General features: G+C 36.3%; 1 protein-coding gene across 33 annotated transcripts in view; it reads right to left on the bottom strand.

Moving 5' to 3' along the window:
• The window catches only part of RIMS2 (regulating synaptic membrane exocytosis 2), a 503,494-nt gene that overhangs the window by 389,265 nt on the left and 96,015 nt on the right, over positions 1–18,214 (bottom strand). For 32 of the 33 annotated variants that reach the window (XM_074577608.1, XM_074577599.1, XM_074577598.1 and 29 more), the window contains one exon: positions 7,819–8,029. In XM_074577608.1, the coding sequence (XP_074433709.1) occupies positions 7,819–8,007 (189 nt within the window). In that variant the 5' untranslated portion in view covers positions 8,008–8,029. Of the gene's footprint in view, positions 1–5,534; positions 5,560–7,818; positions 8,030–18,214 lie in introns of those variants that run through there. The other variant, XM_074577606.1, reaches the window with a different exon arrangement.

The following is an 18,214-nucleotide window of genomic DNA, read 5'->3' as shown; positions in this document are numbered from 1 at the left end:
ATATTAACTACTATGCAAGAGGAGCATAATCCATAAGCAGGTATTTTTAGCACAGAGGCTAAGAAATTTTTAAAATTGTAAATGCCTGGTTAGGTTGCTTTCTCAGTGAATGTCTCACAGCTGCAGGAAGGGGTAAGTAACAGCACAGAAGAGCAATTAAGTCAGAACAGACCAGTTCCCCAATTTAAGGATGCAGACAGCAATTAAAAATAAAATTTTAAAACAAAAAGCTTGAGAAAATTACATAAACAACAAGACATAGTAGGTAAAACAGCACAAGACAAAGATAAACATTTTAAATACATTAAACTGAAGAAAAAAGTAAAGGTAGCAGGTTTCACAAAAAAATGGGAAACAGACACAGTGGTATTTCAAACTAGAAAACAGGAACATCTTTTGACAATTGGCAATGAATGAAAAATGTAAATATTAAGTAGAAGATGTTAAAATGTATACAAAGTTTTAAAAGGGACAAAATCCTTAAGAAAACAAATTTTGAGATGAAAACTATTGCTATTATTATTTTTTTTTTATCATATAGCTTAGCTGACTGTTCTACCTACCTAGGCTAGCTATTCTTTAGAGCAGAATTGACAGTTTTTAGCACAGTCCTTTATGTCTTAATAAATTTTATTGTCTTCAATTTTACCTACTGTTTTTCTTATTCTGCACCGCAACATTATCCCTGAAATTTTAAAACAGACTATAAGTAAGGCCCATAGTATTTCAAGAAAATGGTTAGAAATTGTGCTACTTTCTTATAATTTGCACTACACAAAACCCGTATTTTGGTCATTTGATGACAAGTCGTGTTATGTTGATTGAAGATACATATTGAAGTATGGAACATTGAAGATACATATTGAATTATGGAACAAAAGGCAACAAATACAGTTGGGAACATGGGAAATTCAGACTAGATATAAGGAAATTTTTATTCTATTTTTTAATCATGAGAATGGTCAAGCACTGGAACAGGCTGCCCAGAGTGGTTGCTGAATCCCCATCCTTCAAGATTCAAACATTAACTGGGCAAGGCCCTCTGAAAACTCATGTAATCCAACATTCTTTGAGCAAGAGGTTGGATAAGATGACCTCCGGAAGTCCTTTCCAACCTAATTATTATGATGTTTTATATTCTTTATACAAATTTATATATTTATATTATATACATATATTTAAACATTCTGTTTTGTCATATGAATTTCTTTCCCAATTTTATCTCTATTCCAAAAATAATGACTAATATGGTTTATCTATTGTCCTGACTACTTTTATGCTGTTCTAACACAGTACTCCAGTCTAGCCAAATCATAAGTGATAATTACATACAGAAAATTTCACCTCTTAATTATTCTAATAGTCTTCTGTAAACACACAGATGATATCCACCTCTTCATATTATGAATTACGTTCTAATCTATTTTTTTCACTTAGTAGTTTTCACCTAAGATATGAAGATTTTTAAAACACTTATGAGGAGTAAAACCATAATACACAAGGAGAAATGTAAATTCATACAAGAAAAGTAAATTCAGTTGACAACATAGTGGAGTGTACATACACACCGGTAATAGAGATGACTCAGAAATAAGAAATTTAAAACACAGGAACAAACTCTTATCACACACTGTTGCATATTTTAGAGAGGACAGTTTAAGAGTTTTGAGACAGTTTTTCTAATACCTACTCGTGTGCCACGAGGTTCTAATGTTGGCTCAGAAATACTGATCTGGTAATACTGTTCTGTTCCATCGCTGTCTCATTTTGAAAAATCTTAATCATGTTCAAATCAAGAATTTCCAGAAAACAAACTTAGCTTTAATCACAGAAAAGATAAAATACATACTAAATGCATCCTAAGATTGTAAGCAAGGAGAACATACCAACTCACATTTCCCAAACCCTCAAACTATATTAGTGAAAATCATGGCTAATCAATAATTCTCATGTATCAAAGATATTATCTCACTCTCTGTTAGCTCAAATGATATCCCAAAGTACAAGCACCACTTAGGCAACAACTAAAATAATATATATATACACGTATTTATAAACTATATATTAAAATAAGATGAAAGATTTGCCTCAGAAATTAATGGCATAATGAAGAGTCTCAAACACTTCACCGTATAAAAGTGTAAGCTTTCTAACGCAAAGCAGTAATTCCAAAAATCGGTGACTTTGAAAGGGCCGTTAAGGCTCCAAATCCTGATTCACACTGTGATCATAACAGTAATCAAGACTTGGTTCACACAATCTACCTATGTTGAATAACCTCAAGGATGAAGAGTCTCTTTTCAGAAACAGGCTATGAAATATAAAGGTATGTGAAGTTCAAGACAAGCTGTCATGCTTTACTAGACACCTAAGACTACCTCCAGCTTCTCAGCTGCCTCCCCCACATTGCTGTCAAAAATTCTTGAGTTCACAGCAGTACAATGTAAGGAGTGACATGACTGACCACATGAGAGACAGTCTAGTCAGTTATTTCAATAGCAAAGACATTTAAGAAATTAAATTCTCAGAGAACTCCTAATGAGTGGAGTTCAAACATGCCTAGCCTCTGTTGAAATTGAGACCATCTGCTCTTTAATGAGATTCAAAACAGCTACCAACTGAAAATAGTTTCAAATGCTTTAGAGAAATCTTTTCCTCAAGTTTGTAATGTCACACGTCTTTTCTAGGGAAATGCAGAATCAAACCATGTCTCCTAATGACCAACATATTTGTATGCAGTAGGAAATTACTGAGTTTATCCCAAATCCTAGTGACTTAGAAATCCTGATCGTGAGAGGCTAATTCTTTGGTGCCTGCCAATTGTCAACAGAACAAAATGGATTATGCATTAGCACAAGCATGGTAAAATTTTGTGACTCCGCATAGATGGTCACACTGCATGTCCTGCAGTTAAAAATCATTCAACAAAGAGAACTTGATGGTTTTCTGAAAATCAAACGTAGCCCCAGAGAAATAATCAGAATTTAAAGCTTTCACAGAACCGTAGGGAGCTGAGAGAAGTTCCCCACTTAGACCTTATGCGTTTCGCACACAGTTGCTGGGTCCTATAAAACAACTGAAAATCTCTTACTTTTAGTGTTCAAAGACAAAGAGAGAAGGAAGTTTCAGTGGTTTCACGTGATAGCAGGTGGCCAAACACCCTGAAACAAGGTATTTGGCATGCGTCAAATTAAGTTTTCAGGCAAGTATTAATTTCTTCCTCTACAAGAGAAATGTTGGTTTACTGAATTGGCATTCTGAGCTGTTGGAATTTATATTCACTGCATACAAAGTTGTATCTATTTGGAAGCTGTATTTGTCCAATATTTTAGCATGTAAATTTCTCAGCTGCATAAACCTCATTCTGTTGTCTCCTGCCTTGTTCATTTCCCTATATAAATCAGTATATAATTAAAAAATAACAGTATATTTTGTATATCAGTGGTACCTACATTACTAAGAACAGTTACTGCTTGCTGTCGTACAATTTATTACTTCAGTTTTAATCAATCGGAAATTGTTCATAAACATAAAAGATGACAGTTCAACGTCCATTACTCCCATGAAATTTAAGCCTCCATCCTGGCTGAATACTCCATTTACCAAGATAATAGGTAGTACAGAAGCAGCAGTACCACCATTATCAGTTTTATTTGTTGGATCTAGCAGGAACTCCCGCATAATGGTAATATTTGTACAACCTGAACTGAATTTGCACAACATATATTGAATATTTGAATATATGAATATTTGAATATATATTGAATATTTGAATATATGACTATTTGTACAACACTGAACCTGGACAGGGGAGTGGATTGAAAACTGGTTGAAAGATAGAGCTCAGAGGGTCATGATTAGGGGCACAGAGTCTAGTTGGAGGTCAGTGATGAGTGGTGTTCCCCAGGGGTCAGTACTGGGTCCAGTCCTCTTCAATATATTCATCAGTGACCTGGATGAGGGGATAGAGTGCACCCTCAGCAAGTTTGCCGATGATACAAAACTGGAAAGGGTGGCTGACACACCGGAAGGCTGTGCCGCCATACAGAGAGACCTGGACAGGCTGGAGAGTTGGGCAGAGAGGAACATCATGAAATTCAACAAGGGCAAGTGTAGGGTGCTGCACCTGGGGAGGAATAACCCCATGCACCAGTACAGGTTGGGGGCTGATCTGCTGGAGAGCAGATCGATGGAAAGAGACCTGGGAGTCCTGGTGGACAACAGGATGACCATGAGCCAGCAACGTACCCTTGTGGCCAAGAAGGCCAATGGCATCCTGGGGTGCATCAAGAAGAGTGTGGCCAGCAGGTCGAGAGAGGTCATCCTCCCCCTCTACTCTGCCTTGGTGAGGCCGCATCCAGACTACTGTGTCCAGGTCTGGGCTCCCCAGTTCAAGAGGGACAGGGAACTGCTGGAGAGGGTACAGCAAAGGGCTACCAAGATGATTAGGGGACTGGAACCCCTCTCTTATGAAGAAAAGCTGAAGGACTTGTGTCTTTTTAGTCTGGAAAAAAGACAACTGAGGGGGGATCTTATCAACACTTATAAATATTTAAAGGGTGGGTGTCAGGAGGATGGGGCCAGGCTCTTTTCAGTGGTGCCCGGCAACAGGACAAGGGGTAACGGGCACAAACTTGAGCATAGGAAGTTCCATCTCAACATGAGGTGGAACTTCTTTACTTTGAGGGTGGCAGAGTACTGGAAGAGGCTGCCCAGAGAGGTGGTGGAGTCTCCAACTCTGGAGACATTCAGAATCCACCTGGACGTGTTCCTGTGTAACCTGCTCTAGGTGAACCTGCTCTGGCAGGGGGGTTAGACTAGATGATCTCCAGAGGTCCCTTCCAATCCCGACCATTCTGTGATTCTGTGAATTTTAATGCATATATTTCAGGAACTGTAACTAAACTGAAAAATGAATAAATCATCCAATCAGTCTGAGAATCCTAATCTAATGCTCTGACAACAGTTAAACATTTCCTTGCTCTGTTCCTGCTAAGCCAGGAGTCCTACTAAACTTGTAAGCAGGAGTGTCCTCCTTGTGAGCTTTGAAAGAGAAGTGTTCTTTGCAAATCTGCCTCTTCTGAGATGCATGCTGCTAACACTGGCCTGTACTAAACTTTTTAGTAGCAGAATCTGGTGTAAATGGCACGAACGTGGCTTGAAATTTGATATTATGAAAAAGGTTACAAACAGATCAAACGGCTCCATCAAAGAACATTTCAGTCAGTTTAAGAATCATCATATATTAGGTCCAAAGCAGACACATATAAACTGCCAAAAAATGTCTACAAAGACCAAAGAAAATCTAGCACAGTTAAAACAGGAATTTATCAGTCATCCTTCAAGAAGATGAAGTTGTATCCGTTAAGGGAAACAGAAAAGAATGAATTCTGGTAAATTCTGGTGGATCAAAAATAGTTTTCATGGAATAATGTGTATAGGCATAAACGAGATCATAAATAGGAGTCTGCCACACTCTGTGTCTGAATTAAATCTTTTGTATTCATGTTCACAGTGAATAGAGAGATACTTACTCTAGGATATTAATTTACGCTGAATGAACCAGAGGATATACTTCAAACTGATATTTCAGAAAGAGAAGCTATAAAGTGAGTCAACAAAAAAAACAGTAAGAAATTTTTAAAACCAGATGATATTCAGCATAAAACATCTAGTGTAAAATATCTAACTATTTACAGCGATACAGAGTCTTTCACTGACAAGAAGAATAAAAGGTGGCAAATATGATGCCAAGTTATTCATTTTTAAGGAATTACAGCATTAGATCAACTGAATAATAGACAAGGGAGTCTGACATCCACATTGGACAGATTTGTAGAAACCAAAATAGAGAATAAAATTAGCACTCATATGAATAAATTACGATAAAATATGGAAAAGTCAAATGGCTGTAGTAAAGGGAATTCATGTCTGTTACATGTATTAGAGTTCCTTCAAGGAGTCACAGAGAAAGTGAGTAAATGGGTTTTGTTCATACTGCTGAGTTGGGCTTCCAGGCTTTTAAAGAATCTCAGCTGCCATGGAATCGGAATATTTTCATCCATGAGAAAATTTAATTGATGAAAAGCCAAGAAGAAAAGAACAGGAATAAATGGTCACTGTTTTTTAAGGGAAAGCTATCACCAGTGAAGCCTAACAGGGGATCTGTCTAGAGATGCTCTGTCCATCGTATTCATAAATTATCTAGAACAGAAATGAATGAGAGACAGAAAAGCTTATTTATCACACTAAACTATCAATAGTATCAAGAAAATAGCCAGCTGAGAAGAGCTGCATAACAGACTCATAATACTGAATGGAGAAGTTGGCTTACAGAAAGACAGATTTAGATTAGACAATAAGAAAAGCTTTCTGCGGTGAGGATGGAGAAGCAGTGGAACAAATGACCTATGAGGGTGTGGAAGAAATTCATTAGAAATCTGTCAAGAGAAGTCAGAAGAATATCTGCCCAATTCACATGATCCATTCCAAGGACAGTCTAAATGATGTATCAGAACACTTCATTAGGAGATGAAGCCTTCCTCCTAATGCACTTTTTCTATGTTTCTAAGTACATAGACATAATGACTCAAATATCTGCCCTGATTGCCTTTTATAATCAGATGAAATTAATACAGAAATTATTACATCTCTTATTACTGGCAATATGATTTAGTCAAAAAAAAAAAAGTGTGAGCTTACTGAAGAAAGAAATTCAAAATTACCTTAACAAAATCCAAAGGAGTTCAAGAGATTTACAGATAATCTAAATTACTTTAATCATAAGGAAATAGCAGATTATTTTATACTTTGTCAATCAAAAACCTGACTCCATTATTTAAGCCTACCTTTCAATCTTGAAGAAATACATAACTTTTATACAATTGTCTCCCACCTTCCAAAAGATTAATATTTGCATATTGCATGGTATTTGCAATAAACGTCTTAGAGAAAAAAAATAGATTTATGGAAATAAATTGTAATGGAAAATGATTATATTAATAAATATTATATTATTAAATTATTGCATTGATTTACAAAATATGTGTTTCCACAAAAGACTAGCATCTTGAGTATTGTCATGAATATTCTATAAGAATCTGTCAGAATCTTTATCTAAAATGCTGAATAAACTGATCTCAGAACTGTTTTCTGTGATTACCTCAGTTCTGCTCAATTTTTTACTCTATGATCAAACTTCTTAAAATTCAGATTGCTGCTTTACCTGTTATACAATAAACACCAATATACTTAGCTGTAACTCTATGTTGTTAGTGCATGTGATTTTTTCCTAAAATATTTTGACATATGTATGCATAGTTATATGTACATATACATAATGCATGTGCATATGTATGATAGATAGTAAACATTTTAGAACTCCATAATATATTGTATATACTGTTCTAACACTAATTTTACAATAATCTTGTACGGAAGGGCCTGGGCAAGCAGAAAACAAACAAATTCTTGCTCTAACTTGTAATAATCAGTTTCTCAACATTAGCATCACTAGATCACAAGATATACCCCCCTGTCTCCAATACAAAGATTCAGTCCTCCAATCAAAGAATTGTACTTTCATGAGTGTGTTAGTAGAAATGTGGCATCTATTAACTTAAAAGCCACGGTCACAAATCCATCTGCAAATGGAAATTATTTTAAATGAGGACAGATGTCTTAAAAGCCCCTGAAGTAGTATCATTACCTCCTTAAAGGAAATCCATTTCAGTAGCTATGTGATTTCGATGCATAAGCAATGAATAAGAGATACTGAGTTTAGCAGAAGCTTGTTACTAAACTTTCATAACTCCATACCTTATTTGACCGTAAAGACACTCTTCCTCCACAGCGTGCACAGAATTTAGTTTGGCAATATGAACAGTTATGGCCACAGCCATCAGCAAATTTTGTTTTGTGGCAGATGCCACAGGTTGGGGCATCACCCTTCTGCTCCTGCTGCTGTTGTGATTCTTCACCCATCTTCTTCACTTGCTCCTTATACATTTCAAACTGCTGATGTAATTTTCTGCAGAAGAGAGAAGATAATTAACAATTGTTTTATTTAAGCCCACACATACTTTGCAATCACTAAATTGCAATCAATTTCAACACACAAAGCAGAGAGAAATACTGTAGTAAAGCAAATACATTTAATTTATGACGCTCCAGAAGAGTAACATTCAAGAAATACTTCTTTTTCATTATAACTAAACTCTAGGAGGAGGCCCAACACTGATAACATGCATCACACAGTCCAGCTGTTACAAAGACAAGTAACTTTGCTTTAGGATGTGACCAGCTGTTAGCTGCAAATACAACAGTAGGAAACATGGGCTAAGTGATCCAAGAGCCCATGGCACTAGACAATAAACTGCTTAATACCAGGGAAAAAAAAATGTAATTTATTCTTCCAAGTGTACTTTTACCTAATTCCACCAGACAGATGCAAATATCTTCTCTTGTTATAGCTTATCTTCATTTATCCAACAACACTGCACAGAATGACTAAAGGCTAATGACTAAAATGCTTTTCAACCACTGGGTGCAAGCCCGTAACAAGTTGCCTCAGCTTAACAAGTGATTATAAACCATTTAAGCCATTCATATCATTATATAGGTACTGCTATCTCATGCCAAATGTAAAACAGAAGAAAACCTAAGAAGACTTTTAGGTGTCAGATCCAGGGAGAGTAGCTTAAGATACACGCACACATTTTACCTTCCATTTCCAGTGGACTAGGAGCACATTCATAGTCAGCTGCCATGTACATACAGCACTGCAATGATTCCTTCAGGCATGCCATTTCATTCATATTTCTGAACCCACAATAACCAAATCTCCATATATGATAATTAAAACCGTCTCACTACGACCAAAGTTACAGATTCATTTCACGTTCTATAATGGAAGTTTTTTCTCAAAGCCACTGTTTCTGGAGGTAAATGATGTCATGGGAATTTTAATTTTCATTGTAAAAAGTTAGAATTTTTTAGCTCCTGTCATTGCCCGAAAAAAGCTGGAAAATGCAACATGGCATATTGTAAGAGATTCAAATACAAAGAGAAAACAAAAAGAACTCTGACTTTTCTTTTGGCTTTATCCTTGTGATTTAAAGGGGTCTGACAGTGATCTTTAAATTTCTTAGTGTGGAATTCAACTCACCTGATTTTGCTAATAGAGACTGTAAAGTTTGGCAACCTAAAAATTATGAATATAGCTTAAGCAGTTTATTTAGCCCCCTGAACAGACACAAGCAAAACCTCAAAAAATGAAGTATTTTCTATGAAACATTAAAATGGTATACTAAGCCAAAAAATTAAAAGTGCAAAATAGATTTTTTGGGCTTTAGAATTATCATTTCAGAGATTCTTGAGAGGAGATTATTAAAAAACATATATGAAACCTAAGACAGAACAAAGAATAACCTCCTGGAAAAAACTAAATCTGTGAGACCAACTTCCTTAATGCAGAAATATATCCTTTATATAGTTCAGATATAAATTAATGATGCAAAATTATTTCACCTGAACTGTCAGAGGCTCTTACCAAGATAAATATTACCACCATGAGTAAGTTAAAAATGATCTCAAATATTATTTACCATGGATATCAACACATAAGGCAAGAATTGCTGGGATTTGCTTTGTATTTTCAGGAAAACTCCTCTAAGAATATATTTTACATTATATCATAGAGGCGTTATAGGAACAAACCGGCAGCTCCTTCTCCATCAGGCAAGACAGGAGTCTGGAGGCACACCTCTTCTCTGTGCCAAAATGCTGCCTCGAGCTCTCAACTGCCACCGACCCTTTCCCAGAAGGGGAAAGCAGGGTTATTTCATGTTGCTTATGTGTCATTTTTCTAATCTACCTGCTCTTGTCACCTGAGTTCAATCTTGAGTCCACATGCTGCCCCCAGGACACAGCAGTTGCATGTTTTTCTCTTGCTTTCAGCCCTTTCCCCCTACATGCTTACTGAACCCTCTGGCCTGTAGCAGAGCAATGAGAGGGTCATGTCTCTGGCTTCCACAGGAAGGACATGAGGGTCATCACTACCCTCACAGGAGTTTGTGGAGTCAGGGGTAAGTGGCGTCCTCTGCCTTTTCACTGGTTCAAAAAAACCTTCACTGTTGACTGTTCTTTGTTGAATGGGGCAGGACATGAGTTACTAATAAGAACGAGCTGAATGTAGTTGAGAACAAAATTTGGAAATCTAGAAACCTGGCATATTTCAACGCTTTACACTGACAATAGTATATAATTGGTAGTTGGTTGTCTGGCCCGTCTCCATCAATAACACATGTAATCTCTGAGACCTTGCTTGCCTTTTAATTTTGCCAAACGTTGCATTCTTCATTTAAAGTATATTATCTATGCTGAACTTCAAGTTTATTTTTGGTTACATTCAGTTCTGTGGCTTCCTTATAATCTACAGCCTTTGTTTGTATGATGATTTGCTTACCAGTCTCACTGATGCATAAAAAGCACAAGCCTTTTGCCAATTCTTAAGCCTCCTGTACTGAAATAATTTAACTTTTGTTTCCTCTTGGGCACAAGGTCACAACTTTTGCCTCAAAGTATGAACTTTTCAAGGTCATCGTTTTATAAAATCCTTGTTCTAGCAGCAAACAACTTATCACCTGCCAAAGTAGTTTGTTACTACATCTTTTTCCATTCCAAGAAAAATATCACACATATTGATAGCTGATAGAAAAAATTAAACACAAAAGACAAAAATCTATTAAATAATTAGTTACTCACGATATGTTTTCTACTTACTGAGCAGAACCACTTGAGATGAATATGCATATTTGAAACAAAATACAAAGTATTCATTTTAGGAAGTCCATAAATAAACTTTTTGATCTATTTTACAGACCAGTAATTGTTTTTTTAATCCTCTAGCCTGCAAAGGTTTGAGCGAGAAACTAAAGTAATAACATGCAGCAATAATTAGGTTCTTAGAACAGCACAGTATTTGAAGAAAATTTGGTAAAAATTGTATAGCATATATTTTTCAGAAAATGCAATGCAAATAAAACTGCATTTTGTTCAAGTTGTCTGCACTCACACTCTACTCAGAACATTGCTGTCTGAGAGGGCTCAGGAGTTCAGTCACCAGGCAACTGAAAGTGACCAGTACCAAGGCAAACTTCAGAGCCTGGAACTAAACTCAGGTATCCCAAGACTACCCTTTCCAGTCTCTACGCTCCAGTGAGTTACTGGTAATGCAAGTGGCCAAGATTTGTGTTGTGAAACTGAAAAAACAGGCTCTTGGGATGATAGGGGTTTTTTTGGTTGTAAACCCAGATAATTACATCAAACCATACAGTAACAGAATATTTAAGTGGAAAACTCGGCAATGCATATCCATAACCCATATATATATATGTATTTTAACAATGGCCTCAATAGCTCATTCCGTCTATCTGTACTGACGCAAAATCTCTCTACTTTTCTGCATTGTTTCCAAAAATACAAGTATCTACTTTAATAAACCACTATAAATTTTAGAGAAAAAGAAGTTGGTATGAATTTATGCAAAGAACTAATGATAACGAAAAGTTAGGCTGGAAAATTGATATTTAAGTTCTGCTCATTTTTGTCTTGTGAGAAAGAGTTCACTGAATCACACTCATATCTGCTGGAAGTTACAGTGGTGAAGTTCATGAGGCTTATATGACTAGTCCAGATTTTTTTTGTACTGTAAAATGTTGTATCTGAGAGAGCTGTGTAGACTTTTCAGTGTCAAAAGCAACTGTTTGTAAGAGTTTGGATTTCTCTGTCAAGGTCAAGAATAGTTTCTATTGGAATACTCGCTTTGTACTGGAATTGAGTTAATTCTGCTTACTCTTGGTTCCCCACATCTTTCTGGAAATGAGAAATTCAGTATCAGTCAAAAAGCAGCAATCTATAGGCCTCTCATGATCCATGAGCTACTGCCAAAGGCAAGTAATAAAAGCAAGTTCAGTAATCTGATGTATCCTATTATTCTGCAGAATTTGTTTCTTCCTGTCCTCCAGAAATGCCCACAAACCTTTCAGCATTTTATAAAAAAAAAAAAAAAAATCTTGAATACTGACAAGTTCCAAAGCCATTCCTGCCTTCTAAAAGTTCACTTCAATGATTCTGAAATTTCCAAAGCTTCTTAAAATCTCACATTAGAAGGGGGATGTTTAAGTAAGTATCCAGGGTGTTGAGGCCAGATGTAAGTGTAGTAGCCACTTCTCATTTCCTGGCTACAGTTCTCTCAGAAGTTTTATTACTGATTGTAGCCTGTCCCTCATTTCCTATTCCCAGGCATGGAGCACAGATGTGGCTGGAATCCAGCCTTCAAAAAGGGTTTGTTCGCTTTCAATTCTGCCAAGTCCATTCATTCAACAATTTTTCTGCCTGGTGGCAATGACTACCTGGTAACGTACAACATTCTTCCCTGTACTGTATTAAACACTTAATGCTTTCTACTTTTACAATAGTGCTAGCTAACCCGTCTCTGAGTACACTCACTTCTCTTTGGGATGGATGCTATTCTTACACAACCCCATGTGTTGGTAGAGGTTAGGAAACAACTGTTTGAACACCAGCTCTGCTAAGAAACCCTGGAAAATAGGGTGGAAACCAGCCTATGAGCCAGTGGTGTGTGTGCTCTCATTACAAATTAGACAAATTACATATGGGGATGCATTAGAAAGAGGATGAGCAGCAGATAAATGGAAACCGGCTATCTCATCTGAAAAATCACCTGAAAAAAAAATTAGAGTCAAATTCTTCCTGGTAGTCACAAATACAAAACAAAGTACAAAATGCATTATAATGGCACATTGGGAGGCTCAAGTTAGACATTAGAAGTTTTTTCACTAGGAGGGCAGTGCAGCACTAGCACAGGTTGTCCCAAGAGGCTGTGGGATTGCCGTCCATGGAGGTTTTCAAAACTCGCCTAGACAAAGGTCAAGCTGCCCTGATCTAGTGTTGGCAATAACCATGCTTTGAGTGGGAGGTTGGTTCAGAGATCCCCTTCAAACAGCGTTTCTGTGATTATGTATGGAACAAAACAAGAAATATGAACTCTAAACTCAAGCAGAAACACAGGGAAAAGTATTCATAACAACTATTTGGCTCAGCAGTGCTGAAAAAAAAAGAAGTGACAACTTTTACCAGTAGGATAAAAAAAAGAGAGGAAAAAAAAAAGAGAAAAAAGGAGGAAAAAAAACCCAAACAAACCCAAAACTTCTTTGTGCATTTTATAAACTACTTGAAAATAGTTAATTTTCTCAAAGTTTGACCAATGACCTCACATGTATTTTCAGCTCCATGTAATGTAATGGGCAGAAAAGCCCTGAGGCTGTGCTTTCGTACTGACGCGTGGAGGCTACAGAAAAGCAACTTTTTTAAAAAAACATTATGTTCAGCAATGCAAAATAGAACTTTTCTTAGCCACCAAATGACAGTTTTTCCAGTATTTGACTGAAATGAGAAAGGGCACCATATAAAAATCCTCTTCATAAGACCATGATGCTACTTCAAGTCTAGCAGGCAAAGAAAAATTATTAATCAATTAAAGACTCAAGCCTAACTTCAAACAAGAACATCACTTCCAATTCTGTTTAAAATCAATGGATTATCATACCCAGGCTGATAATGCAACTACAGTCTTGATGCCATTCACAATTCAGAGTTTTCAGCTTTCATATCAGTGAAAATGAAACATTGACAGAAACTAGACGTCAGCAGAGATCATTCGCTTAATCCACAGCACTTAGATTTTCTTGCTGGCAAAATGAAATCTCCACTGTCTCATTGGAATTGACACATGATTTTAACTGGTTTCCTCAAATAAACAATAATTAACTATTTTCTACTCTCAGTAGGTTTAACTTCAGAGCCATGAAATGTCTAAGCTTAAACTTTAGTTAAAAAAATTCTAACACAAATATTTAGAGAATGCAAATTGAAAAGTGTTAAAATACACAACTGTAGCGTAAAAAGCTACTTTTTAATCTATGCCCTGGAATTTAAAATAACTGGGAGAAATCTGGATATTGAAAAAAGCTAGTCAGAATCTTCGAATTAAGTGGCTTTTCATTTGAGGCATTTACTTTGATTTCCTGCTGAAAGTACCGGGTTTATTTCACTAACTTTTTTTTTTTTTTTTCCGATCTCAGACATTATGTCCAGAAAACATTGTGGAATACCGTAAAAGATACCATAAAATCCAGTATGTTTGGGTATTTACCTAAAATGTAAGAGACCTATGTTTTAGTTTCTACCTGCCCTGAATCCCAGTCTTCCACAATCTATGCAGGAACAGTAACTGTCAAGTTTACCTCAAAACCACACAGCCTATCCTATGGGAGTTGTTGCAAATAATCTTGAATTTTTTAATCTGTTAAAGTGAAGAATGTAGGGAAAAATGAACACCACACTATTTTTTTTCAGGTGGGAAATGCATTTTTTTCCCCAACTCTCAAACGAAAGTTAACAGATATAGAGGTTTTTGCTAGCTCTTTAAGTATTTTGTTTAGAACAAGCCGTTTAAATGTAAGCCATACAATGACAATATCAGACATGTTCAGCAGTGTCAAATAGTAAGATATTTCACTCTAAGGTTTTTTTCTAAACATAGAGTAAATCCTCCTTAAACTGTCAGTAGAAATAAATCTCTGAAATTTTTTAGTTTTTTCACCTACATACTGTTTGAGTTGTTTTACAGATGGAGCTAACTGTAAAAAAACATGATTTTCATGTTTCCTATTCTTTAACTTATTAAGGTATATGTACTTTATTTATTCTGCGATATTCATTAACCTAAAATAGGAACAGATGAACACTGATGAAACTTTTAAGTATAAGATCATCTTTAAAGAGTCTACAAACTACAGTAGTCATACAAGAAGGACTTCACAGAGGCTCTAAACATGGTGACTTACAAAAGAAATAACCTCATTCATACTAAGAAAAATGCTCTCAATGTCTCTCAAATCACAGAAGTATTTCTTTATCAATACAATACTCTAATTGAATTCACACGAAAAACATAAAGTGGACAAAATCTTGATCCTAGGTTAAAAAGACACAGATGCAGTTAAACCAAGTTACTGCAGTTAACACATATGAGACATTATGTTTTCCAATAATTTCACTGAAAGAACTACTGTAGCAAACACACTTTTATTCTGAGTAAGTATATATACTCCAAACGTAAGTGAATTATACTGACTGTGCCTGAAATGCTAAACAGAAGAAACCGAGCTAAGAAAATGGAAAGAAAGGAGGGTGGTTGCTAAATGATCTTGCCCTTGGTTTATACCAGTGCTGCTGCTCACTTGTAACTCAAGTAGGAAAAGCCAACTACAACAACGCTAATCAGCATCCAAAACTAAGATCTCGGTTTCAGTCTCTCCTTGTCGTGCAAGAGAGCAGGACCTTTTATGCCCTAACAGCATTTGCCTCACGCTGGAGAATGGAACCAAAAATTCTCTGCTGGCAGGAACTTCACGTAAGCCACTCCTAGAAGTAAAAGACATGGCCAAGGTGAGGTCTTCAAGCCACCCTGGCTCCATTCTCTCTTTTCCCCATTTACTAGGGCTTTCTGCAAAGGCTTCCAGTTCACACTTTGACACATGTTGTTCTCAGCTTATGTGACCTCCCTCGCAAAATAGCAAATATTCCTCTCATTGCACTCTTCTGATGTCATAATTGAATTAATTTATTAATCTGGTATGACCCTAAATAAATTTGTAACTACAGATGAATTGATGTCACTGAATCTAGTTTATTTTAATACATTCAGAAACTCAGTAAAAAAGACAAGAAATTATGTGGGGGAAAAAACCCTCGGTTTTCATAACTGAGTAGGATGTGACTCTGTGAATGAATCAACAGTTTACACATCAGCTAGACAAGAAGTCTAGCTGGAACTGGCAGGATTACCTCACCTGTCCATTTTTTTCTGTTTATAATGCTCAGTATTGACTAAAACTGCAGTCTTTGTTTATTAACTTTGTTTATTAGCAGCAGCGCGGCTGCTCTTTGGTGACAAGGTAGCAGTGAAAAATAGCTAAGTACAATAGTCCTGTGCAAGGCTGCAAGAAAAATTGAACATGGAGAAGATGAACACATAACTACAGGCTGGCCCAACTGATGTTACTATATTTCTGTGTGGTTTTAAAGCTAGATTATAAGGGATATAAAGTATATAAAGGAAAAAAGAACTCTGGCTGTACTTGTTACTTCCAGGTTTCCTCAGAACAAGAGACAGATACTTCCTTCTACGTTTTCTGCAGCAGTTCAAACTAACTGCAAGATTAAACTGAGAAGTGGCATCTTTGTGACTTTGTTTCTTCTTGTTTGTTAAAATTAATCTGTAACAGAATTGTTTATTGTATTTTTACTATCTGTAACATACAAAAAGCTATAAAGTCCCAATAAAGGTTTAAAGAGGCAGAATATAGTAACATATCCAATTCATCTAGAAATTTTTCAACACTCTTTTTAGCTATAATAAAGAGCGGCATTTAAAAATAAAGAGAATACCACATTCCTCCAATAGTTGAACAATGGCTAAATCATTCAGAAAAAGCTATCTAATTTCTCTATAACGGAAAGTTATGAGACTAAGTAAGGAAGGTTCCTTCATAACAGATGGAAATTACTCTACACCTTTGAGTATCTTCATACCACTCTGTATTTTATTTCAATGTAACTGAGAAGGTTCTAATTATCCTTTTCTGAGTCTTATTTAAAATCCTAACTTACAACAGAAGTTTCCACAACTTTCATACAAATATTTTGGTGATTATACTGGGATATTTTTTCCTCACTCTCATTAGCTGCTCCTGCATTGGAAAAAAAAGCTGTAAAAAAGCTTCTTTAAACCATTATCAGTCTAGAGATTCCCATGATGTTTTTCTCATTTGTTTCCAAGATAAACATCCTTACTTAAACTTTTCATTCCTTCTCCATTATTCTTCTAATAAATTTTGCCACCTGCTTCTGTACCTTTTCCACCTATACTCCTTTTTTAGTGTTGAAGCATCAAGCAGGTGAATTCAGTCCATACTGTTATACACAACAGTGGTAGTTTTCCTTCTGCTCTTTACCCTTGTGACAAGGCTGACGCTTCGCAGGTAATTTTAGGTCTCACTCGGTAAGATTAACCATGCCAGTCATTGAAAAGGGGAATCTTCCGGTGCCTGACTCTCCAAGGAAACTCTCCAAGTTCATTCCACAGCTGCATTCTCTAAATTAAAAATATTTTATCTCCAGTTCCATGGGCCTTGTCCCTGTGTTTGCAATCCATGCTATCCCAAAGGAGCTGCTTTGGTAAAGTGCTGAAACTGTAAGCACTAATCCTCAGCTGACAATGAAGATGAAGAGCAAGTAGTTGAACTTCCAGTAAAAGTAGGCTGCCAGGAAGTGTATGTGGCAGAGCACCACAAGAATAGGATCTTTAAAGATGGGCATTTGTACTGTCATTTCATTTGTATTCCATCCTGGTTATAGTAAGTAAAAGAAATTACAAGATTACAGATGAAAATTTACAGATTATTACGGTCTACTTTTTTTTTTACTAACTTGTTATGAAACAAGATGTAAGCAGTCACTCTGTGTGCCTTAGATATGCAGATACTTTCAACTTCACTTGAACGATTTCTGCCAATTATGTTGGGAAAGAACAATTGTCCCAAAGACAACTGGGTTTCAGTGACAGAAGGGAACTTTTGGAACTTTCACATCTAGGGGTAAAGATGCATCAGGAGCTCAAGCTTTACTGAATATTAGAAAGGATACAATCAGAGAGACACACGTTACGATAGGTGATACTATTTAAATCTTCAGCTGTACTGATACCGTAATATCATCATGTACTGCTGCTGTTAAGCATTTTGAACAAGTGGTAGCAGAGTTTTCAGAAACTGTACATAGTAGCAATGAGTCTTCCAGCATTTAGTCTCATATTGCTGATGACCAGCATCTCTCCTTCATTCTATGAGAAAAGGCACGAAGGACAGGAAGGATCTGTAGCGTGCCTATTGCTGTAAAATAGGGACATGAAATGTAGCATCATATACATTTAGAATCATGACACTGTCGACTATCACCACTTGCAGTAGTCTAGGTATCAGAAAACCCCATCCAGAAACCATGATTTCTTAGACCTCTAAGTCAATCAGCCACAACAGATGCCTAGGTAAAAAGGTAGAAAGAAGAG

This window comes from Larus michahellis, chromosome 2 (genome assembly GCF_964199755.1).
Source record: "Larus michahellis chromosome 2, bLarMic1.1, whole genome shotgun sequence".
Lineage (NCBI taxonomy): Eukaryota > Metazoa > Chordata > Aves > Charadriiformes > Laridae > Larus > Larus michahellis.
Note: the sequence above shows the minus strand (reverse complement) of the source record. Positions and strands in the feature narration are given on the sequence as shown.